Here is a 27,225-nt window from a genome sequence, read left to right as displayed (position 1 = left end):
TTCATTGGATTCTTTGAGGACATAACAAGAGAGATTAGATATGGTTAATGGGGTAGGTGTAATTTATTTTCAAAAGATTACTAATAGGTTACCGCAACATAGACCAATAAAGCCTGCAGTTGAGGGATAATCAGAATAGATATTTAGCTGTCTAATAGACAATAAACAAAAGACTACGGGCAAAAGATAGCTGCACAAAGGACCAAAAGGTGTGAAGTGGGGTTGCATAAGAATTTATGATGGGACCACTGTTATTCACAATTTGTATGATTTAGATTTCAGAATTTAAAACAAATTCAAAGTTTGGGGTATAAATCGAGATTAAGGACAGTAACAAAGCAAAAGACATTAGCAAACTGTCACATCAGTGCCAAGTGAATTTCAACACCGCCAAGTGTAACACATTTCGCTAAAAAACGAAATGAGACCTCACATTACTTGGAAAACAAAAATCTAAATGGGGTAAAAGAGAAAAAGAGATCAGGAACAGAAATGCACAAGTCCTTAAGCATAGCGATGCACTTCATAAGTTAACTGAATAGGCAAACCATACCTAAGAGTTTATGTTTAGATAGATAGAATTCAAAATTAGAGAAGTGGTGCAAAAATTCTATTGAATCTTGGTTTGGGAGTACTAACATCAGAATGTAAGAAACAGGAACGGGCATTGACCTCACAGCCCCTCAAGCCTATGAAACCCTAAGATATCAAATAATCTGTCAATTGCGGGGTGTCAAATCGGGTTTTCTGGCAAAGAGAGGCATTGGGTATATTTTACTAGCGATGGGAGAGGTGAAAGGTGGCTCCTCCCACCTGAGTTGATTGAGACTCTGAAGCAGCCAATGGATGGCCACTTAAAGGATTCCTCCTATCCCTACTGGTATTTTACCAGCAGCAGGAGATGTTAACATGACATGTTAGGTTAGGTGAATTCTTGTGGCCTTATTTCAGATTGGAGAAGTCCCTCCAGTTTGACAACTCTGTCGGAGGCATCCCCACACCCAAGTGAGTGTCCTCAACACCACTCACTGGGGCCTGTCACGTTGGTCTCAGTGAACCAATCTGCAGGCTTACTACTATTCTTCACAACATTATAAGCTTGATTGGAAGCAGTGCTCAGAATTCAGTACGTTGATGCTTTGCCGTGGAAGGAAAAGGTGAAAGACAGGGCAGTAGTTTATAAAGATAAATGGGCTAATAGTCCACGTTCAGACATTGATTTTTCTCAGCTATAACACATTTGCCTTCTGGTACTTCTTTCTCAAACCACAAGTGGACCCCTCGGAGAATAAGACTACATGGGTTGAGACTCAAGAATGTAAGATAAGGTTGAATAATGTACAATAAAAATGAAAAAAGTACAAAATAACATTTTTATCAGATGATCCTGCTGAAAAAGATATATTCCCAGCACACTATATTAAGCTGAAAAAAGACAAGATACAGCAAAAATATGAACTCAAAGTGCAGCTCCTTGATAATTATATATGAAAATAGCTTAAGTCTCAGATAGATGACTGTGATGGGAATAAGAAAGGCTACAAAAACAGCAGAACCTAAGAAAGGTGTAATTAGGTAAGATGCTCCTGTGTATTATGTTTGATTTCATGTTGAGGAGATGATGTGATAACCAAGACTAGTATGCTCAGAATTTATTTTTCAAGAAAGCATTTCCCCCTTCCACTGCCAAAGCTACAATTTTCCCTACACCCTAATCCATGTACCAGATTACCAATGACTGTTTACTCTAGTCCCCAATAGCTTCCTCTAACCAGCATGGTTTTAATAGTTGGGCATTTGTTACCAGACAACATCATGGCTATTTCGGTGGCATGTAAATGAGCTCTATTATAAAATTGGCTTGGTCTAAACATTGGGGCTCGCCTTCACTATTTCCAATGCGGGTAGCATGCCTCCAAGCAAGACCAAAGTTCCATTAACTTTGAGTCAGGGATGATAGCTTTGTTCGTTTAAACAGAGTTTTAGTTACAACTGTAAATTTGTCCCCACATCAAAATATTCCAGCATTATTCTTTTATTTAGATTATCATTTTTAAATTTTCACATCAGTTTCTGAAAATTTCAATGTTGATAAACTGTGTAAAGTGAGTTTTTCTTTTTATGTTTGGTGCCAGTTGCAACAATGATTATCCTCACAATTGTGTTACATAGACAAGTTTGTCTGCAATATCTTTTCACCTTGTGATTCCTCAAGGCAAGGGATTATAATTCAAAAGCAGACAAGCAGAACTTAACTACGCCTGATGATTTATTTTTTCCTGAACTGTTCAATAAATCTGGGACATTTTGCAAGTTCACGTGCCTTTGTCAAGCACAGGCTGTACTAAATGTAGTACCATAGCAATGTACTGCATTTATTTCTTTGTTGGAGTAAAACAGCCTGCCTTTCGTAAGCTCATGGTACATCAAATTTTCAGGAAGATAGTAGTGTAGTGGTAATGTCACTAGACCAGTAATCCAGAGGCCCAGACAAAATATTCTGGGTCATTGGTTCAAATCCCACTATGGCAGGTGGTTAAATTTAGATTCATTAATAAAATCTGGAATTGATAGCTAGCCTTCACAACGAAATCATTGTTGATTGTCATCTGTTCCCTAATATTCTTTGCAGAAGGATATCTGCTGACCTTACTGTGGCTTGTCTGTGACTTCAGACCCACAGCAATGTGGTTGACTCTGAAATAGCCTAATAGGTCATTAGGCTCAAGGGCAATCAAGGATGGTAACAATGCTGGCCTTGCCGGTGATGCCCACATCCCATGAAAGAATAAACAATGTACTGGATACTGAGAGATATATTCATGCTGCTTGCTGACAATTCCTTCCCTAGCAGTGGAGAAAAGCCATTCCCAGTTTGCTGTTTTGCCACACATACACAAGGAGAGGGCACCATTCTGACACCTGAAACATAGAAAACACTGACTCTACTCGTCATCATGCAGAATGTGGGTAGGAATGTGCACTCAGATTAAACAGACCATGTTTGTGATGGTTTGAAAGTTTGGATGATTTCCCTAACTTGAGCTACTGAGAAAGAGTCTCCAGTGTAACCCTCGCAGCCAAAGTCACTTTTGGGATTAGAAGCTACTCAGCTGGATAACAAAAAAGGAAGCAAGCCAGTGGGAACTGAGAATAACTTTGGATGGGTTTCTGGAAAATCTGATTTTATTCTTTCAGTCATTGGAAATTCAAATATCATTTTAAAAAGTTATTCCTCTGTCCAAAAATTCTAACAATCCCACCTCTAACGAGAAACAACTGGGGAGCAGGGGGAGGGCAGAGATCACCCTGGAAGCACGGGCTTCTGTATTCAAGTATCATCTCGGAAGCCAATTACAACCTTGAGGTGACAACCCTGTGGATAGTATTAGCCTGTAAATAAATGATTTGTGCTCTGCCTAAACTGGTGAATGAGCATTTTTACAGAAATATTTTTATTGGAGCCAAAATTAAACTACATTAAAAAAAGACTGCATGAATTGTCACCCTCAAAATAACTCACCTCATTGTCCGATTCCACAAGTACTTGATCATATTCACTAAGGGCAACTAAAAACATAATAGACGTCACATTTTCAAAGCAGTGAATCCATTTCCTTCGTTCTGACCGCTGACCCCCAACATCGACCATTCTGAAAGACCAATTCAACATCAAACTCTATGTGAACCAGGCCAGAAAGTCATGAAAACCCTGATGAGTTAGTCAACATATCAGTAATGCAGCATAAAAGCTAAGAGATCATTAAAATTTTAAAGTACATGCATTTGGACAAGATTCATATTATTAATGAAATACTAGTTCAGTGTAGAAAAGCCATCTAAGTCATACTCATTTTGAAGAATTTACATATACATCAGTCAATTTTTGTAAGCAAATGATGCCATGTTTCAATACAACACAATATTAGTTTATCCAGTGATTACACCATTTAATGAAAACATACTTTGCATATTTATATACGTGAGCACAAATAACACTTCAAAAAACATGTTTTAAATAAATATTGCTTTCAAAAAGTATTCAGATTTATAAAGCATGCACTTTCCATTTTGCTCCAATCAACTCTACAACTTTACAAATATGAAATTCCATTTACATCATGCTCAAAGATTTCCTGAAAATTGAAGTTTTTTTGTCCAAGTTGTAAAAACTGTTACTGTCTTTTAGTAACTTTCTTCTACCTGAAAATGACGGTTTGTAAGTCGAAGGGGTATTCAATGATCCCTGTTGTTGGGACTCGCACTCTAAGCACATCCTGTTGAGTGGGTAGATAGGTAGGTTCTGCTATACGGTCCAAGTCTTTAAGATAGCTACAGACAGGGAGAAACAACAGGAATGCAAAGACTGTGACATTGGAGAGGGAAGACGGGAAGGAAAATAGAAAGGGATATTGTGGTGATCACCATTCCTCCTATTGAGAAGAGTCACGGTGAATTCCCCAAGCTGGCACCACTTATTCAAGGAGGTGATTTGGGATAGTTATTTACAGTTAAGCCTACTCCTCACCAGATTGTGCCACTTTCCCTAGAACGCAGAGTCCATTTTCCCAGTATTGCTTTAATACAGAATTCCTGAAAATGTTCTTTTCAAAAATAAAGAAACATTTTCATTGAATTGGCAAGATTATCTGAAGGATAAATTTACACTGAACAGACATACTTTCTAAGACAGTAATTTTAAAAAAATTTTGCCTCTGACACTACCCTATAGGTGCTACTTAGAGATAAAGTAATTTACTGGTAGTGTATGTCATCATATTAAATCAGAAAATACTGGGAAGACACAACTTCTGCTACCTAGGAAATTTACAACAGGCCCCAATCAGTACCTGAAGATTATATTCTCCAGATCAAATGGATACTCAATGATGCCAGTTGTGGGCACTCGAACCCGCAGCACATCCTGTTGAGTTGGCAGATAATCTGGTGCTGAGATACGATCAGTATCACTAAGGTAGCTGTGAAACAAGAAAGAAAGTTAAATATGATGCATTGGCTCCTGCATTGGAGCTCCTTGATTTATTTATGGAAAGCAAAGTATGAAAGAATTCTGCAAAAATTAAAATATATAAGAAATGAGTAAGCAGGTCTGTCCTGCTCACAGTGAGAAGGATATTCTACTAGCTCATTTACAGCACAGTATTTTAACAGGATTACATATCAGTGAAATTGATATTTTCAAATTCTGCTATTATGTATATATGTAAAAAGTATAAATTAGTTTCTTGTGTGACCTTGTTTCTTGAAACTCTTAAAAAAACTGTGTAGCTAGTTTTAGCTATCTTTTAAGCAAAATGGTTCAAGTCACAGAGGAGGCTGATAAAGACCAAACAGATCCAAGCAGCATAATACAATATCAGGATCAGAAGTCTTGTGATTTGGTCACTTTTGAATGCTGGTAGAGTGAATCAGTACTTACACTCTCAATGCAATGGTGAGTCTTGCTTTAGTAGTATTCCAGTTGTGCTAAGTATTTAGTTGGGAAATTGTGCAGATATACCTTCAGATAGAGAAATAAGGCTCTGAATAAATATGTCCCTTTCAAGGCTATGACAATGGGAGCTGCTGAAGCTTCATGCAAAATACTTTACTGAATGTTTTAAAAGACAAAAATATATTTCACACATTATTCTGAAATTTATAATTTTGTTGATTTAAAAAAAAACTTTGGATGAGAAATTTCAATTACTGAAAGAATAATTAGATCTTTTATGAAAAAGAATTTGAGTGGGTTCATTACATTTTTGTCTGGTGGTTCTTATTAGTTACCCACTGTCTGTTCCTTGGCACAATTCTCACTTTTGAACTGTACGGTTCCTACCTATTCAATTCTGATTTATTGCAGCTTTACATAACAAGTAAAATCAGAGAAGTGTGATGATGAAAAAAAATGCAACAGTGAAGTGTTACAGAAAATGTAGCACTTGAAATAATTCTACAGTGTTCATGCAACTGAATATATTACTTAACTCCTGAAACAGTATGCATAAAAAAGCCTCCATAATTTTGAAAATGTTATTGAGACAATACTAGATAAGTGGGCAGTGACATTTTAAACCAATAGAGCAGCAGGCACCAATGGATCAATAAATTGATCGAGCAACAGGCACAGGCAAATTAATACATGAAGTCATCAGTAGGCACCAGTTACTTGACAAATTCTTAACATGGACTTCTGAATAAACTTGTTTAGAATTCAAATCTTAATGGTTATTTTAAATCTATGAACGTACATATAAAGGTCAAAGCATTAAATGCAATTTGACAATTATGTTATCATCAGACTGAAGAAAAAGAAATCAAGGCACGATGCACAGTGCTACACTCCTGTGCATTATCATAACCTGGAACACTAAATGAAATAGACCAGTCTTTTAGCAGGCGGCTGAGTTGTTCTGATTGCCAGCTTGACATGCTTTGGAAATTGAATCACTGAAGAATGCCTTTGGCAATGTCTGCTGGTTATAGTTTCTGTTTTAATAGTGAGTCATGCTACAAAATCTTCAAAGTCTGATTGAACCAAGCAGTGTGATTACACACCAGGCACAGTTAGCTGACACTCCAGATATCTTGCTCAAAAAAAATCCAAAGAGCAACAGGAAATCAAATAGTTATCAAGGATTCCATAACACAATAAATGAAGCTTTGAGACTAATCAGACAAATATTAAGTCTTCTTGAACTACAAGGTGCTTCATCTTCTATGCAACTAGTGCTCAAATTAGTCATCAGATTTGTATGTACTTCATGAATAAAAGTATTTAAAATTAATGCAACTTAAATTAGTAGGTGTAGATGTGTCTTCTGAATTGAGGAGGGTTCCATTCTTTAAACCCCAATGTCAGCCAATATCATTAAAATAAATTAAGTGTATCAGAGTGAAGTGCATGAACGTTCTTAGTTTTCACCGCTGTCGAAGATGCTATGGCAAGCCTAAGTGCTTTCCCAATGGGAATGAAGACAATAATCACCTTCCGCACACTGTTTGTATATTTCTATGGATTGTTTCTGTTGTGGTGGTTTGCCTGTTCCCTGTAACAGCTGATGCAGAACATTGGGAGAAAATTGAATTTCTCTTGGGGAAAATTAAACCACTGAACTATAGATTGGTGACATACTACCAAGAGCATAACACTTTATACAAAATGCAACTGTTGATGATTTAAGGCAGGCTATGTTGCTAGATATGAAAAATAGTCATTGGCACTCATGTACACAGTATCATAATTCAGTTAGGAATAAATGATTACAAGAGAGACAGTGGTGGTTGTTGTGGGGGTGAAGAACTGGGTAAATTAAAAGCAGGAGGTCCTGGGAAAATGCCTTTTGTCAGTTTTCTTGGAATTAGATGAAGATTTACATGAATATAATTTAAATCAGAAATCCAAACAGTGCTCAGAGAACAAAATAAAACATGAAAGATATCAAGCAAAGTGGAAATTGTGCAAGTAGCCAATACATTGTGAAAACCAATTAATATAGAACAATGGCTAGGAAATAGAAGGCCCATAATTTTAAGTGCAGAACTATTTTTTCAGCGTAAGATAGATCTGTTTGCATTTGAATACTTGGGTCAGTGTTTTCAACAAGGACAGCTTTGTGAATTAAAAAGGCAAAGAAAGTGTACAAAACAAATCTGAAATATTTCAAAATTTTGCAGATTTTAGCTTCAAATTGTTATGAATCTTAAAATTTGGATAACATCTAGCAAAAATATTGCAATTACAGATGTGTAAAGCAGTTCATGTTGTTTCCAAACCTGCCTGTTTTCAAAAAGAACAGCTTATGAAATCCTGAATTATAAAGTTTCACCAATCATCTTGTGATCAATTATTTATTTGATGAATATTATCTCAATCATCTAAAAGTACTCACAATGTTAAACATTGGAAGAGTTTCCCCTGGTTCACAGCCAAGAAGCAGAGGCTAAACAATAATGCACAATTCATGTTTATTCTTGGAAACATGGCAAAGATGAGGTTCTCCAATAATTCAGTCAAGATTACAAATTCATTGTCTGAGTATACTTTTGGTGCAGTATACTGATGCCTGATAATGCCTTTAAAACTCAGTCCACTCCAGCAGAAATGCAATATAACTTGCAACTGCGATAATATAACCATTTAAATGAAGTTTGTAGCTCTCACCAACTTTTACAGATGCACCATAGGCCACATGCTTTCTGGTTGTATCACAGCTTGGTATGGCCCCTGCTCTGCCCAAGACAGCAAGAAACCACAAAGGGTCGTGAACGAAGCACAGTACATCACTCAAACCAGCCTCTCACCCACTGACACTGCCTACACTTCTGCTGCCTTGGAAAAGCACCTAGCTAATTAAGAAACCCACACACCCTGAGCATACTCTTTTCCACCTTCTTCCGTCAGGAAAAAGCTACAAAAGTCTGAGGACACGTACCAACTGACTCATGGAGTGGCATGGTGGTTAGCATTGCTGCCTCAGTGCCAGGGACCCAGATTTAATTCCTGGCTTGAGTCAACGTCTGTGTGGAGTATGCACATTCATCCCATTTCTGCTTGAGTTTCCTCCGGGTGCTCCGGTTTCCTTCCACAGTCTAAAAGACATGCTGGTTAGGTGTACTGACCCAAACAGGTGCTGGAATGCGGCGACTTGGAGAAGTTCATAGTAACTTCACTGCAATGTTAATGTAAGCCTTACTTGTGACTAATAAATAAACTTTAAAGAGCAGCTTCTTCCCTGCTGCTATCAGACTTTTGGGTGGACCTACCTCACATTAAGTTGATCTTTCTCTACACCCTAGCTATGACCGTAACACATTGTGCACTCTCTTTTTGCCTTTTCTACGTAGTGTGCTTTGTCTGTATAGTGCACAAGAAACAGCACTTTTCACTGCACACTAATATATATGACAATAAATTTAAAATCAAAATTAAAGCTGGCATCTTTGCCTATCTCTTGAACTACTGGGGAAGCTCCTAGCTTAATTTCCATAGCATCTGGGTCATCGGAATCCAAAAAGAATTACATAGTGCCATCTTTTAAATGTGGCATTTCTTGCCAATATTAATGCATTAATATAGCAGTTTTGCCAATTATTTCTACAAAGGAAAGATTTTTCAACAGAGGTGTTGCTATTCTGTTTAGCTCACTATTTCAAAGACGACTAACACTAGTAGAATGATCCACGTTGTTGTCTTTATTGGCAGCTTAAACCTGTTTAACAACCTAAAGGTGTTCTCGTAATTGATAAGGCATCACTATACTGGTCACTTCAGGTGATTCAAAAAGAAACAAGCACCAGTTGGGGGTTGATGTGCAAAAAAGCAACAGATGTCGAAATAAGTAAATAGAAACACCCTTCAAAAAGGTTAGGCTAAAAAGCTTTCATTAAAAGTAACCCAATGGTAGGACAGAGGTCGACAGCTTCAAGTGTCCCTGCCTTTTGTAAAAAGAACAGAATATAGAATGAGAATAAACAAATCAGGCTATGAATGCCCTTACTTCTAATTGCTTAAAATCTGGAGTAGTACTCTTGCTTTTGAGGGGATGTATGAATAGACAGCACCATAGTATTAATCCCTCCTGTTCCAGGAAAATGGGCAAATAAAAAAATTAGAAAAAATATTTTTTATTATTGCAAAAATTATTGCAATTAAAATGAGGCAAGTCTGAGTGAAAATGCAAGAACATCAAGCTGATTTCACTACTCAGTAGGTGGCACTGTCTGTTAAATTTGGGGCCCAGTTTCTTATCCAGCAATGTAAACTTGACTGAAATTAGAGATATTCTTTACAGTTGTTACTCCAATTTCAAATACTGCCATTCAGCACAATCCACAGACAAAAATCAGTTTCTGAATGCATGCCGGCGACGAACTACTGCTTGTTTTAGCCCTTTGACTAACTGTCCTGTCAGACAGCCCAGATGACAGTAAGTTAAATGATGCAATGATGAAATGCAATGCAGAATTGTGAAGTGACTCATTTTGCTAGAAAGAACAAGGAGTAGCAATACAAAGTAATGGATCCAGTTCTAAACAGGGTGCCAGAACAGTGGGACCTGTGGGATATAAGTACATAAATCACTGAAGACAGCAGGACAAGGAGGAAAGAGTTAATAAGGCATATGAGATCTTGAGTTTCATTAAGAGAGTCAGAGTATAAATGCAAGAACATTATGGTGAACCTTTAAGTAATGCTAGTTCTACCTCAGGTGGAGTAGTGTCCCCAATTTTGGACACCACACTTTTGAAAGGATGCCTTCTTAGGCAATCCCTCAGGATCCAGGATAACTTGCTTCTATTCCAATTTTATGGGTTCTGAGATGGCTGATAAGATCAATGTGTGATCTTTGGACTCTGCTACATTCAAGCTGTGGTGTACAGAAGATCTGCTACATAAGCTTATGGAAATTTTGAGAGCTTTCTGATGCCTCAACTTCCCCCTGCCTGTTCCAAGCATCCCAATGTGTTTGGTACCTTTCCGAATGGAGATTCTCTATTTTGGTCAAGATCCTGGACCTCAAATGCTCTTTGCCTCATTCAACCAAAGTCTGAGTTGGCACAAAGGATGTGAAGACATTGGTGACAGTGCAGAAAAAAATTCACAAGAATAAACCTCGGGATGATTCCTGGAACAAATTGCTTTAGGTCCACTGATGGACTGGAGAAGTTGTTGCTGTTCTCTTTAAAGAGTGAGCTTACAGGAGACTTGAAAGAAGTATTCAAAATCATGAAAGGTCTGGACAGAGCAGATACAAAATAACTGGTGGCAAAATGGTCAAGAACCAGAGAACACCAATTTAAGGCCGATGGCAAAAATAGCAATGAAATGAAGAAAAATCTTTTTTTAAAAAAACAGAGCCTGATTAGGATCTGAAACACATTGCTTGAGTGTGTGGTGGAGGCAGATTCAATTGTGGCTTTCAAAAGAGAATTGGATAATTACCTGAAGAGTGAAAATTTGATGTGTATTTGAAATTGCAGCAAGAGCAGATTAAGATCACAGAATCAGAATCATACAGCGCAGAAGAAGCCCTTATCCACTCTCTCTACATTCCCCATAATCATATACACCTCGATCAGTTCACCCCTCAGTCCTCTCTGCTCTAATGAAAACATAAGAACGTAAGAAATAGGAGCAGGAGTAGGCCATCTAGCCCCTCGAACCTGCCCCGCCATTCAATAAGATCATGGCTGATCTGTCGTGTCTCAGTTCCACATTCCCGCCCTCTCCCCATAACCCTTAATCCCCTTGCCTATCAAAAACCTATCAACCCGCGTCTTAAAAATATTTAGCGAGGCAGCCTCCACCACTTCAACGGGCAGAGAATTCCAGAGATTCACCACCCTTTGAGTGAAGAAGTTCCTCCTCAACTCCGTTCTAAACCGCCCCCCCTTTATCTTGAGGCTGTGCCCTCTAGTCCTACTGTCCTTTCTGAGCGCGAAGAGCCTCTCCACCTCTATCCTATCCATCCCATTCATCATCTTATATGTCTCAATGAGATCTCCCCTCATTCTTCTAAACTCTAACGAGTACAAGCCTAGTTTATTCAGCCTCTCCTCATAGTTCAACCCCCTCAACTCCGGTACCAGCCTAGTAAACCTCCTCTGCACTCCCTCCAAGGCCAAAATATCCTTGTGTAAGTGCGGCGACCAAAACTGCACACAGTACTCCAGCTGCGGCCTCCCCAGTGCCCTATACAGCTGCAGCAAGACCTCCCTACTTTTATACTCAATCCCCCTCGCTATGAAACAACCCAAACCTTCCCAACCTGTCTTATAACTTAAGTATTCCATTCCAGGCAGCAGCCTGATGAACATCCTCTGCAACCCGTCTAGTGCAAACACATCTTTCCTATAATGGGGTGACCAGAATTGCATACATACTCTAGCTGTGGCCTCGCCAAAGTTCTATACAACTCCAACATGACTTCCTTGCTTTTGTAATCTGTGCCTCGATCATTAAAGGCTAGTGTCCCATATGCCTTTTTCACCACCCGAACATGCCCTTTTGCCTTCAAAGATCTGTGGACAAACACACCAAGGTCCCTTTGTTCCACAGAACTTCCTAGTGCCCTGCCTTTCATTGAATACTTCCTTGTCCAATTACTCGTTCTAAAGTATGTCAACTTACACTCTTCAGAGTTAAATTACATCTGCCACTTTTCTGCCCCATTGGATCATTGCGTTTATATCTTTTTGTAGCCCAAGACACACACTGTTAACCATCTGGCCAAACTTTGTGTAATCCGCAAATTTATTAATCTTACCCTGCCACAGTCATTTATGTCATTTTAAAAGATGAATAATAGGGGACCCATCACATATCCCCCGGTAGGCCAGTGGACATTGGTTTCCAGTTGCTAAAGCAGCCTTCTGTCATTACCCTTTGTCTCCTACAACTGAGCCAATGTTGAATCCATTTTATCAAATTATCCTGTGAGCCATGTGCACTTACCTTCTTTACAAGTCTCCCATGTGGGACCTTGTCAAAGGCTTTGCCGAAATCCATATAAACTACACTGACTGCACCACCCTCATCTATACACTTGGTCACCTTCTCAAAAAATGTTTTACCAATCCTAGTTTCAAGTTTTGCTTATATGCTTCAGGGATGACAGGCTAGTGGGCATTTGGAGTGGGATTATAAACATGGCTATGAACATTAGTCATACCATTAACCAGAACAAGCATGCAAAAACAGTTATGAATTTAACTGGTCACCAGAAGCATTATATTCTAAGAATTCAATTTCATTATTTGTTTTTATTTTTCTTTGTGCCATTGAGTGCATCACAGAGATACATCAAATTAAACAATTAACCTAAATAGAAGAGTATGTCTTAACCCACAAAAATGGTAGTTCTACATATGGAGCATAAATTTTTGTTCTGATGTCAGCTGAGAAGTATCAATTGTTTACACACAAGTTATTTCAATTCCATGTGAATTAGATTTATACACTTACTATTTTGTGGAATCAGACAGTTGGTACTCTCTCCTTCTGTCATAGGACTCTTGGATGCCTGGATCAATCCATAAGCATTTTATTGCTTCCACATAAGGGTTATCAAATGTTGTCACCTTTTCTACGTCAATATCGCGAATTAACTGTGCATGTGCCTGTAAAGAAAAATAAATTTTTCAGTTTCAAGATTTCAGAAGATTATTTACCCATTGTAAATACTTCCAAATACATGATCAAACATACACTACAAATACCCAATTATTGCCTTTTAAATTTTTCTTGCATTTCATGCCATTCCTGATTATCAGGATGGGCTAAGAAACTGATAAGCACTTGTTAAGTTATACATTAGGAATTGAAGGATTTTCTACCCTCCTGGAATGATTGAAGCTTCCTGAAATCAGCGATTCCTTTCCTGAGCGTTACCTCAAGTAGCCCAGGAGACTGTTTTAAATTTCTGACTGTAGTGCCCCCATATGGTACTGAGCTGATTTGATTCATTATTGTCACATGTATTAGCCTACAGTGAAAAGTATTGTTTCTTGCATGCTATAGACAAAGCATACCATTCATAGAGAAAGAAACGAGAGTGCACAGAATGTAGTGTTACAGTCATAGCCAAGGTGTAGAGAAAGATCAACTTAATACAAGGTGGGTCCATTCAAAAGTCTGATGGCAGCGAGGAAGAAGCTGTTCTTGAGTTGGTTGATACATGAGCTCAGAATTTTGTATCTTTTTCCAGATGGAAGAAAGTGGAAGAGAGAATGTCTGGGTGTGTGGGGTCCTCAATTATGTTGGCTGCTCTGCCATTGCAGCAGGAAGTGTAGACAGAGTCAACAAATGGGAGGCTGCTTTGCATGATGGATTGGGCTACATTCACAACCTTTTGTAGTTCCCTGTGGTCTTGGGCAAAGCAGGAGCCATACTAAGCTGTGTGTAACCAGAAAGAATGCTTTCTATGGTGCATCTGTAAAAGTTGGTGAGCTGGAATGTAGTGGAGCAGAGCACTGCATGCCATGCCTGGGAAGTAAGACTTGCCTCAGCATCTTTCAGATCAAAAGCTCTTTGTCCTGGAAGTAGCTAAAAGTGCAAGAAGGTAATGGCATAGCGAGTACAATGAAGCATCTAAGATAGTCTTTCATCAATTAGGTTTAACAATCCAAAAGATAATGCGAAACTGCAAAGAGGTATAGATAAGTTTGTGGGCAACAAGGTGGCATATGGAAGATAACAATGTGGAAATTTGAGGGGTTATTCTCTTGTGTAGTTAGGGTAAGAATTTTTTTTTCCCAAGGCATGAAGATTTTAAATGCTGATGTACAGACAACTAGTCTGCTTATGCAAAGAACATAGTTGATTAGTATTGTAAGGGGACTGGAGTACAAGAATAACAAAAATGTTGCTACAATTATACAGGGATTTGCTCAGATCACACTTAGAAAACCGTGTGAACTTTTGATCTCCAAAAATAGGTAAGGATAGCTTGTCTTGGAGACAGTGCATCTAAGATTCACAAGATTACTTCCTCAGTGATGAGAGGCTGAGCAAATTGGGCCTACGCTTTCTGATGTTCAGAAGAATGTGAGGCCACTTCATTGAAACATAGAAGACTCTAAAGAGGCTTGATGGGGTAGACAATTAGAGGCTGTTTCCTCTGGCTAGGGAATCCAGAACATGAGCGCACAACATCAGGATAAGGCTTCAATCATTTAGGACCAAGATGAGAACAATTTCTTCACTTATATCATTGTGGAACTTTGGAATTCAGTACACAAAAGGGATTTGGATACTCCACTATTGAGGAAATCTAAGGATGGCCTGGAAAGATTCTTGATACTCTCAGAATACAGGATATTGCGAGTGAGCAGAAAAGTTGAGTCGATATACAACATCACACATGATCATACTGAATAGAGGAGCAGTCTCATGGGGCCATATAGTTTCTTCCTGTCCTGCTCTAATTTCTTAGTTTCTATGTGGGTAAAAGGGTACTTGCACAATTAACGACTGCATAAACTGTGTGTGGTAAGTTTAAAGACCAAATAATGCAAAAATGTGTCATTAGCATGAAACACAACAGTTAAGGGTGAAATCATGTATTTTTGAAGCTAACAGTGGAGTGGTATAAAATTTCCTGCAACTTGGGCCATCTGTTCCTTGCCACAAGATGCTGGGCAACTTACACACTGATAACGAGATACATCATCCACACTTCACTTTTTTTCCCAGCAAATCCCATTCCATTAACTGAAAGCCTGGGGTATCAGGAGTCAGAATGAAATTGTACTATATTAATTTTTAAAAAATTAATTTGCATTTGCCAGCCTTTTGTAAGGAGCTAGGCAATTGCTTCTGCTCAGTACCAGGTTGGCTGGGGTGGAGGTGGAGACTGGGGAAGGGAGGTTTCACAGTAAGATGGAGACTGGGGAGAGAGAGCTCAATGAAAAGACAAGACTAGGAAAGTTGACTCACAGACACTAGGGAATAGGAGCTCGGGACCAGAAGGAGACAGCCCGAGTGAATTGGAGGCGAGTTTCCTGGAAAGCCAAGAACAGCAACCGCAACATGCTGAGTGGGAGCAACACTGAGCAAGGAGCAAAATGAAAAATAGTAAGCAAAACCTGATGCTGGTGCTAAGCTCAATTCCGGATTTTATCTTGTGAGATGCGCTCTAAATAGGAATCACTTTGGCTCAGGGCAGTCTGTACCAGCTATTTTTTGGCATGTCAAGCTCAAATACATATCAGCTCTAAGGCACCCACTTCAAAAGTTATCTTCACACACAAACGCAGCCCAAAAGGTGGTGGAGAAAGTGATGGTACATATCAAAAGTGGCATCAACTAGGGATCCTGATCACAATTCACGCACTGCAGGGAATTTCTAGCTGCAGATTCAGGGTAACTATCAGAGAGTTACAGACAGGATATTGGCATTATACATATTTTTATGAAGTACATGTCATAAGAACATAAGAACATAAGAAATAGGAGCAGGAGTAGGCCATCTAGCCCTTCGAGCCTGCCCCGCCATTCAATAAGATCATGGCTGATCTGTCGTGGCTCAGTTCCACTTTCCCGCCCTCTCCCCATAACCCTTAATCCCCTCTCTTATCAAAAACCCATCAACCCGCTTCTTAAAAATATTTAGCGAGGCAGCCTCCACCACTTCAACGGGCAGAGAATTCCAGAGATTCACCACCCTTTGAGTGAAGAAGTTCCTCAACTCCGTTCTAAACCGCCTCCCCTTTATCTTGAGGCTGTGCCCCCTAGTCCTACTGTCTTTTTTGAGTGGGAAGAGTCTCTCCACCTCTATCCTATCCATCCCATTCATCATCTTATACGTCTCAATGAGATCTCCCCTCATTCTTCTAAACTCTAACGAGTACAAGCCTAGTTTATTCAGCCTCTCCTCATAGCTCAATCCCCTCAACTCGACAAGGAGTTTTTGTATTAGTTTCAGCATGTTAGCACAATTAGCATTAGTTAACAGTGCAATTACAATGAGTTATCATTTGCTACTTATGGAATCAAATATTTTCCAAAATCTATTTCCCCTCAAAATCACTCCCCAAATTTAATTTCTCTTCTTTCCACTCTCAAGATTAGATCAGACTATGTAATCAATCCTCCCTGAGTAGGCCTCAAATTTTCCTTTATAGAGTTTCTTTCACCCCTACTGGGAGTTAACTGGCCTGTTCTCATTTTCTCTCACTGCACATGAAGACAAGATTAAAAGATGTAGTACTGTATGCAGAATCACAGATGGAAGCATATGTCTCAGTACCCCACTGCCCACTGACTTGATCAGCAATTTGAATGATAAAAATAAGCTACTTATATGTCTTATGTAACAATTCCCTATCTATAAAATGGGCCTGCAAAACAATTAATGAAAAAAAGCACAGAAAACTCAAAGAGCAATACAACAATTCTGTTATCTTAACTCCATTTATAGTTTATGCAGTATAAAAAAACTACAGAAAATTCTCAATACCCTTCCCTCCCTTCTGTAATACCAAAGAAAATCTCTTAACAGAAATAGGAGCAAGAGTGATCATTTGGCCATTCGAGCCTCCTCCACATTTCAATGTGTCAACTCATGGAGCCAATTACAAATAAAAAAGGTTTTAGGGAAGGCTATTCCCTGGTTCCATGCCTTTAGCAATTAGAATTAACCTGCCTGGCTCAAATTTAAACAAAAGCTTGGCAGTCAACTGAGCCAAGTCCTCTTGCCAGCCAACCACCACTTTCTTCTCATGCCATATTTTTCGAATTTACCTGGATGAATGCAAGACAAAAAGCTTCAATAGTATTTTTGTATTTATATCCCTTTGCACAGTCTTTGCATCTCTACAAAACGTTCTTTCCTACCTAACTTTGTTATCAGCAGCAATTCTGACTACAATACAGCTGAGTTCTTCATCCAGGGCATTAACATGGATTGGAAAGGTTGAGGCACAGCACTGATCCCTGTAGTACTCCACTAGTCACAGTCTGCCAACCAGAAAATTACACATTTATCCAGACTCTATTTCCTGTTATTAAACTCGTGTGTGAGATCAACACATATTCTTCTGGAGTCAGTTACCAACCCTGAGCACCAACTCATTGGCACTTTCACAGGTGAAACGATTCCTTGTCTTATCATTGAATCAATCACTTTCTTTACCTCTGAAAGTGATGGGTATAGAAACTACCTGGGTCTATATAAAAGCATATCGATAGTGTTTTTTGGCTCGGTCTTGCACAATATGGGCACAATAAGAAGTCTCACACCAGGTTCAAGTCCAACCATGAGTTTCTGAAGTGCTACTCATTCATCGGGTGTTTATGATGAAGGGACAGCAGTCCGAAAGCTCACGATTCCAAATAAACCTCTTGGGCTTTCACCTGGTGTTTGAGACCTCTTACTATGCCCACATTAGTCCAATGCCGACATCTCCACATCATTGCACGATATGGTGTTTCCAGTTTTGCCAATTCTGTAAACAGTAGAATGGTGCCTCTTAATTGATCCTCACCATTCTTTATTTCTTTGACTCTGGGAATTAAGATTCAATTCCCTACATGCCTTTCTACTTGAAACTAAATAACGCAACAAAAAAGTCAAGTCAAGAAAAGTGAACAATTCACTTAAGTGAATTATGAAGAGTGCTTGGACAATTACTTTCTCTCTGTACTTTTGAGTGGCTGTCAATTCTCCCAGAATCTTCAGCTCTGTTCCTCCTGGTCTATATCACTTTTGCAGAATATTTGCTTATTCAACATACGTTCAGCATCTGAAACAGCTGAAACTACTGCTCCAGTATCTAATTTAAAGTATGTTTTGTGACCAACCAATATCAGGGCAATTCAAGAGTTTCCAATTATTTCTTTAATCTCCCCTAAGAAGGATAACGCAATGTCTTGTAAATTGTCGACTTCATAGACTCTATTTCCATTTAAAATTGAGTACTTTACCCATTTTTGCTACTGCAATACACTAACTGAAAATACCCCACCTTTTTACACCAAAGGCATTACACACTTGAAGTCTCATAGCATCAAGTCAAATATGGGCAACAAAACTTCTGAACTGATGCCCACCACTGTCAGCGCCCCTCCCCTATCAGCTGACAAATCATCAATTCTCGATGCTGGACCAACTGGAAGCAGCAGTGAAGGTGGTAAGAGCATAAGTGTACTTTGGGTGGGCAAAATCAATATCCATCACCAAGGGTGGCTTGATGGCATTGCTATGACCAAGGTGACTGAATCCTAAAGGACATAGCTACTAGACTGGGACTGTGGCATACAAAGGGGGAATGAATGGGAAGGGGAGGGGATAAACAACTTGACCTTGTCCTTACCAACCTGTCACGAAGCACCATCTATCACAGTATGGGTAGGAGTGAGACCACACAGTCCCCATCTTCAGATTGAGGATACTCTCCATTGTTTGGGGCACGACCACCATGCTACATTGATTTCAAACAGCAAATCAAACTGAGCATCCCATGAGGCCAATCAGCAGCAATAAAATTGTATACAACCACAATCTGTAATCTCCCTCATTCTACCATCATCACCAAACCAGGGGATTAATCCCGCTGCAATGAAGAATGTAGGAAGGCGTGCCAAGAGCAGCACCAGGCATAATCTAAGAATGAGTGTCAATCTGGTCAAGTGAGAACACAGGACTACTATTATATGTCAAAAATTAAAGTAGTATGCAACAGATATAGCTAAGAGATCTCAGCTATTGGATCAAATGCAAGCTCTACAGTCCTATCATGTCCAGTTCTGAATGGTGGTGGACAACTAAACAACTAACAGGCAGAGAAGGCTCTACAGATATCCCCATCCTGATGTCCAGTACGTCAGTGCAAAAGTAAAGGCTGAAGCATTTGCAACAATCTTCAGCCAGAAGGGCTGAATGGATGATCAACCTTCTGCTCCGTCACAGATGCCATTCTGCAGCCATTTCAAATACTTCACGTGATAACAAGAAATGGCTGATAGCCATTAATATGGCTCAAAAGTTATGGGTTCTGGCAACAGCACTGAAGACTTGTGCTCTAGAACTAGCAATGCTCCTAGCCAAGCATTTCCAGTATAACTAAAATACAGGCAACAAACCAGCAATGTGGAAAATTGTCTAGGTAGTTCCCATCCACCAAAAGCAGAATTCTAGCCCAGCCAATTACCGCCCCATCATTGTACTCACCAGCAAAGTGATGGAAGATGTTATCAACAATACTACCAAGCGGCACTTCCTCACTGGCTCGCAATTTAGATTCTGCCAGAGCCATTCAGCTCCTATCCTCAATATAGCCTTAGTCTCAACATGGACAATAGAATTGAAGTCAAGAGATGAGGTCTATTATACCCAGAATCATTGAATCCCTATAATTTCTCGGGGAAAGAGGTTGTTCAGTCCATTGAGTTTGCACCAACTCTGACAGAACATCTTACCCAATCCTCTCCCCCACCCTAGCCCCATAACCCCACACATTTATCATGGTCAATTCATCTAAACTACACAGCTTGGAACACTAAAGGGGCAATTTAGCACGGCCAGTCCACCTATCTGAACGTTAGTTACGGGATCAGTGTGTCAAAACATATCATTAGTTACTACATATTTAACTTCTTCAAATACTTTCTGACACACTGCAGATCACTCCTTATCCATTTAATCTTTCAGCAATAGATGCACTGGAGCAAATCTTTAGCTAAATCAGGGATGAACATAGAACATTCACAGAGATTGTTGTGAAATTTTCTAATTTCTTCTTTGTTCTCTATCCCTGTTTTCAAAATTCCCTCAATGCGCTCCTACATTGGGAGGATATCTTCACCATCTTTCTCGTGACCCAGGGATGTTACACTTGATACCATAAAGCATCTCTTCTGCCTTGGTTCCATATTCTTGAAGTTAATCTAAGAGTTTGCTCAATCTGACAATGTGTTTTGCTCTGTCTTACTGCTAATTAAAAAGGTCAGATAAAAAAAAACGCACACTCCTTTTATCCCACTCAATGCCTACTCCACAATGCTGTGGAACAATGCAGAGCTGTAGAAAACCCAAATGATAACATTCATATGCATGAAAGTTTAAGTAGTTCCTTGATTTTGTCAGCTAATTCTAACTGTCAACATGTGTTTGACAAATCTATCTTACTGAACACCTTTCTATCAGCTAAATTAGAAAACAAATCTTCACTGGGAGGCAGTAGATAAGCATATGTACCATTTGTTTTTTATCTCCACAATTTGGAGCAACCCAGTTTGCTTTCTGAACTACCACACTGGGTGTGGCCTATTTACTGCTCTTTGTCATCTTAATTGTCTTCTTCTTCCTAATCCATCCAGCTCTTTGCCTACTGCGTCTAACTATGCATAAGGCACTGGTTTCACCTTACAAATGTTTGCTGTATATTGTCCTTTATCTTGTTTTTAATCTTGAGATACCTAATTTTATTATCGCTCTCTTAGCACTTCCTCAGCATCAGTACACGCTTATTGATCCCCACAGGGAATAACAGTTAAACTAGGTCAACTATCTTCGTAATCCTTCCATTCAGGAAGATTTTGTTCCCTCCCACTACCACCAATGGTAAGTAATAGGATGTACAATCACATTCTACCCTGACAATAACTAAGGACACTTTTAGCACCTTTCGCAGCCTTCATCATCATCATTTATATTTCCTTTGTCCAATTACAGCACCCTCGCCCACCACTATCATAATATAAATCATATCTGATTCTTTTTGCTCTTAGCTCCGAAGAAAGGCCATCTAGTCTCGAAACGTTGGCTCGATTCCCTCTCTACAGGTGCTGTCAGACCTGCTGAGGTTTTCCAGCATTTTCTGCTTGTTTCAAATTCCAGCATCTGCATTATTTTGCTTTTATCTGACACCAACTTGATCTACCACCAAAATACCATTATGAGAATAACTACTCAGTTACACACCAGTTTTGCGAAGAGGAATGTGATTTAGAGACTTGTATTCTCCTTCTGAGACAACAGATATTGCTGCAGCTGAAACAACAATGAAAACTAACTTTCATTTTTCACTGTGGGTGCTGGAATTATATCTTCAGGCTTTGGCTCGCATCTTCCAGGTGCTGTTCTTCTTGGTCCGATTGGGTACAACTGCTGATCTTTGTGCTCAGTATCAACTTCAGTTTCCATAGATATCAAATATGCATTTGAGGACTTCCAGACTCCTGAATTAACCTTAGGTCTTCCACGACCATGACACTGCACGCAGTTGTAACCTGGAGCTTTACTGTTCCCCTCACTCCTGCACGCCAAGTGGATATGACCAACTTTCCTCCAGTCATAGCACTTTGATTGGAAATAGAGGCATTTAATGGTTGGCGGATACCACGACAATGGTAGCATCTAAATCTCTAACCCAGACTGTGAGTTTAGCTGCCGTTGGCTGAAACTCACTGTAATCTGGTGGGCCCATATGCCAGGTCTGGAAAAGCTACTGAAGATTCTTGCCAATTCAGCGACTGTGGCCTCATCACAGCTCTCCTTCCACATCAGCTTATTACCTTTGCACAAAAGCTTGGCCTGAATTTTATTATTCAGAATTATTCATTATCAAGATGCAGTTATGCTGAGCTGGCTGAAACACTGTCGGACTGAAGCTTTCCCGCAAAGGCACTGAGTGAGTATGGGTATGGGATGTGGGAAGAGGGGCTGCTGAGTAAACAATTCTGTGGGTGTGATGAGAACTCATCATCTGTTAACGAGCAAATGTTTTCTCAGCACACTGATCAAAATTTAATAATTAGCTCCATCGTTTGTTAAAAAATGTCAACAGAACATTTAAATTATTTTCAAGTGTACTGAGTACAGCAAATGCAGGAAAAAATATGCGCAGTTTGCATTCTATGATTGTACAATATGGCATCAAACCGTTTGCCCCCATTGGAGCCTTTTTCGTCATCACTTTTCTACTTATACAGGGTGAATTATGGGCAAGAAGATGTAACCATTCAAAACAGGCAGGTGGCTTAAAAAAAGGAGTTAAGAAACTACCAGTGATGAGGATGAAACTGCAAACATCAGTATGATGACTATGGACATCACAGGTAAAGATGGATTCCATGTGTGAGCTCCACCCTGAATTGCTGAAACAAAGCAATAATCATCATAAAACAAGACATGCATCAAAGAAACCCAAATATGAAGAAAATTACATTGAGACTAGATTCATTTGGACTGGGCCCAATGATTATTCTCATCCACAGCGTGTGTTATGTGGAGCAATGATTTTGAACAACAGTTTAAAACTCTCTCTTTTATACAAACATTTGAAAACAAAACATGAGCAATGTAAGAACTTTTCAGACAAGCACTGTTACATTTGGCCAGCAAGAACATTTTACATTCAGCTTCTGCAGGTAATATGCTTGAAGCATCGCACCTGGTGAGTTGAGCTGGCAAGATCAGGAAAGTCTCTAATAGTAGCCAAAAAACCCGTGGCTGCAGACATGGTTGGCATATATAATTGGGAGAAAGCTTGAAAAGCTATTCAAATTGTAGCACTGTCAAAGAATAGTGACCCAGTGCATTGATAAAATGGCTAACGATGGTCTGACTCAAACATTAAAGAACATAAACCGATATTTTCCACATTGCACTCAGCAAGACAGCTGGATTGGATAAAATTGACATTTTAAAACAATACTTGACCTAATTGGCTTTGTTCCCTTTACTAGCAAAGGACTACACTGTGGCTGCAGATAACAAAAGGTAAAGCTATAACTTTACTTGCTAGTGCCTCGAACTAGTTCAAGGAAATTATAAATTAAAACAACTCCGCAAAGAAAACTTGATCTCTCCAAGTTTATTTCTAATCATATTTTATGACAGGAGACAAAGGAATAGACAAAGGTGAAGAGAGCAGTAGTATGCATCTCCAAATCTGTGATACAGGCAACACAATTATACATGTAAATACTTTAAATGTAAATTACTGACCATGTAGTGTAATGGAAGAGTCAACAGCAGAGGGAGCAAGTTAATGGAGGTAGTTATGCACGTATTTTCAAAACAGTTTGTATGTATATCACGCTTGTGATATTTCCTTCTCTACACACAGCGTAACCATGTGTTGGATTGAAGCCATAGATGGTTTTGCTAACCTTTGCATGTCAGATGATTCCAAATTCTCATACAAAGCTCTTCAGCTGAGTGACACAACAGTGTGTATGCAGGAGAATTTTGCCATGGATTCAAGAATGGAGTTAGTCTGGGCAATGCAAGTGATGGACTGATTTTTACTAAAAATATTGACAAGTTAACACTAGACCTGAACCACGATAAAATGTGTTTTGTTGCCATGTAAGTGAAGTACTACCAATCTAATACATGCCACCCAAGCTTCTCTTGGGTGTTTATCATTAATTAACATTGAAATACATTACACATCATTAATCACTGTAACCATATATACCATTAACCCCAAGTAATATAATTCATTAACTGCAATCAATTTGCAGGATTATGGAAGTTAGTAAACTAAGAGATTAACTGTTGCTGATTATCTTTAATTCTTAAACTGTTTTGCTAGTTCAACAATCATAATGTGGTTTCCTTTGAGAACAGTCCAGAGACTGAAGATTCCAGCCCTTCATGAATACTTGCTAAACATTATGCAGCATGAGAAGCAGGCAGTGACACCTCTGCTGTTACAGACTATTCTGCCAAGCCTAGGAGCTACTTGATGTGCCTGGAATGCAGACAACAGTGCCTGCACAGAAATATGAGACTACTGTGTAATGCCACAGCAAATTTAAACAACAGAAGAAGAGGTGGAGACAAGGTTAAATGGTGTTGATTATTTGTGCATGTACACCAAATTATAATTGATTTTGTCATGTCAAACAGGTAATAAAAAAATCCAATTGTCAAAGGTAATCAAGCCAAAATGAAAACATTTATCATCCTCCTTTTTCCACTGTTCAGTCCTCACTGATTACCCTCACACACAACCTCTTAATCCCAACAGCGCAAGACCCATTGAGCCTGAAATAATATCTTCCCCAAAAACTCGAAATCCTACCCCAAATAGGATATTTACTCAGCAATTTTTATTTTGAAAGCGTTAATTAACTCTCCACCTCCTACTTTTGCTGGGAGTTGTTCAGAATTCTACATTTCAAGTGAAGTCTAAACTTCTCACTTCTGAAAAATTTTGAACTTGTCTACTATCTGTCCTCACTATTTTAATTAAATATCTTCCTTACATTCAGTATGCTCACCATTTTAAACACCCAGAAAGTGTATAACTCTGCTAGCCTCATCTCTTAAGAGATCCTGAAGTCCCCTTTCACTCTTCTCTTGAACTCATCTAGTATGCAGCAATAGGAAAGCTTATTTTAATTATTCCACGCATAATAGTATTCAAGTTGTGCAAGAATTATTATTTGAAAGGCGAACAACAAAAATTGCAAAATGAAGTCAATCATTCATGAGCTTCAGGGAAGGAAATCTGCAACCCTTACCCAGTCTAGCCGAAATACATAACTTAAGATCCAATATGGTCAACTCTCAAGTGCTCTCTGAAATGGCCTACTAACCATTTGCATATCAAACTACTACAGAAAAGTAAAATAATAAGTGGATGCACCACCCAACATTAACGAAGGCATTCGAAACAACAAAATATCATACTGTTTGTCCAATTAAGTCCTCCTCACTAGCATGCAAGGACATGTGCCAAAATTGAGTGATCTGTCCCACAATCAAACAAATCTCGACAGTTATACTTGCTTAATCATACTTCACAGTAAATGTCACAGACATCTCCATTATCAACCCTGGTTATGTCTTATTCCACCAGAGGAACAGACCTAGTAAAAGTAGCAGCATATTGATGTACAGTCAGAAGGGAGAAGCCCTGGGATTCCTCAACACTGACTGCAGACCCCTTGAAATCTCTTGGCTTCAGGTCAAATATTTGGCAAGGATTCAGGGCAAGGAAATCTCCTGCTGATTATTATCATTACTCCTTCATGCCCTCCCTCAACTGGAAAATTAATACCCCCATGTGGAACACCATTCGGAAGAAACACTGAGGATATCAGGCAAGGACATAGAATGCAATCTTCCATGTCAACCATTAGAATGGCTTAATAGCACAACTGACCAAGCTGGATGACTCCTGAAGAACATATTGGCCAAACTGGCTTTGAGGAAACCAAGAAGGCAAAGTCTACTTGACCTCACCCAATAATTATGTCACAGATACATCAATGACGGGATTGGTAGGAGTGACTACTGCATCGTCTTGTGGCGACCGAATCCCATTTTCACCCTGAGGATGTTTTACAATCTATTGTGTGACACTATTGCAGTGCTATAAAGAGATTCAGAGCAGACCTCGTTGTTTAAAATTAGGCATTCTTGAGGTGCGATGGGTCATCAGCAGCAATAGAATTGTATTCAGCCAAAACCTCATGGTTTGGCATATCCCTCACTTTGTCATTACCACTGATGCCAAAGTGATAATGTCACTGAAACAGTAATCCAGAGGTCCGGGCTAATGCTCCTGGGACATGTGGTCAAGTCCTACTGCAGCGGCTAATAGAATTCAAATTCAATTAATTAAGCAAATCTGGAATTGAAAGCTAGTCTTCGTAATGGTGAATGCAAAACTATCCTAGATTGTCATAAAAACCCATCTGGTTTACAAATGCAATTCAGGAAAGGAAATCTGCCATCCTTACCTGGTTAGACTCTTAACTGCCCTCTGAAATGGCCTAGCAAGCCACTCAGTTCATGGACAAATGTCCATGCAAGCAAATCATCATTAAGCCAGGGGATCAAGCTGGTGGAATGTGGAGTGAAGGAAAGCATGTCAGATGCAGCAGCGAAACCTAAAAATGAAATGCCAACCTTGTGAACAGGACTACATGCATGCTAAACAGCAGAAGCAGTGACTGCACAACAAACAGATCAGATCAAAGGTCTGCAGTCCTACCACAACCGATCATGAATAGTAATGGACAATGAAACAACTGACAGGAGCAGGAGGCTTCATAATTATCTCTATCCTCATCAACGGATCAGCGTATCACATCAGCACAAAGGACAAGACGGAAACATTTGCAATCAACTTCACTCAGAGGTGCTAAGCAAATGGTCCACCTTGCCTTTCTCCCAAAGTCACAGCAGCACAAACATCATTCTCCAATCAATTCAATTTACTCCACATGATATCAAGGCATTGGGTAGAGATGGACACTGGCAATATCACTGTTTTTAAGGTGTGAAGACCTGTGCTCCAGAACTGCTGTTGCCGAGCTATTCCAATATAGCTACAACACTGACTTGGACCTGACAATATGGAAAATTGTTCATGCCCTGTTCACAAAAGCAAATCAAATTAATCTAACGAGTTACCGGCTGATCAGTCATCAAAAGTAATGAAAGGTGTCATTGACATTGCTATCTAGTGGCACTCACTCAGCAATAACCTCCATGGGAAGGCAACGGCACAATGGTATTGTCGCTGGACTCGTAATCCAAAGACCCACAGTAAAGCTCTGGGGATCTAGGTTCAAATCACACCATGGCAGATGGTGAAATTTGAATTCAATAATAAAAATATTTGGAATTACAACTGTAATGAGACCATGAAACCATTGCCATAAAAATCCACCTGGCCCTTTAGAGAAGGAAATCTGTCATCCATATTTGGCCTAGCCTACATAGGTCCATAGAAACGTGGGTAACAAATGCTGAT

At 39.3% G+C, this 27,225-nt stretch overlaps 1 protein-coding gene across 2 annotated transcripts in view; it reads right to left on the bottom strand.

Annotated features, from left to right (window-relative positions):
• The window catches only part of LOC145343063 (guanine nucleotide-binding protein G(q) subunit alpha-like), a 221,774-nt gene that overhangs the window by 25,138 nt on the left and 169,411 nt on the right, over positions 1-27,225 (bottom strand). Inside the window, exons 3-6 of one of the 2 annotated variants that reach the window (XM_080188879.1) lie at positions 12,971-13,125; positions 4,851-4,979; positions 4,204-4,332; positions 3,524-3,653 (exon numbers count right to left, since the gene is read on the bottom strand). In XM_080188879.1, the coding sequence (XP_080045005.1) occupies positions 3,524-3,653; positions 4,204-4,332; positions 4,851-4,979; positions 12,971-13,125 (543 nt within the window). The remainder of the gene's footprint in view (positions 1-3,523; positions 3,654-4,203; positions 4,333-4,850; positions 4,980-12,970; positions 13,126-27,225) is intronic. The other variant, XM_080188880.1, reaches the window with a different exon arrangement.

The sequence above is a fragment of the Carcharhinus amblyrhynchos genome, chromosome 5 (assembly GCF_965287045.1).
Source record: "Carcharhinus amblyrhynchos chromosome 5, sCarAmb.v2.hapA, whole genome shotgun sequence".
NCBI lineage: Eukaryota > Metazoa > Chordata > Chondrichthyes > Carcharhiniformes > Carcharhinidae > Carcharhinus > Carcharhinus amblyrhynchos.
This window is presented reverse-complemented; position numbering and strand designations above follow the sequence as displayed.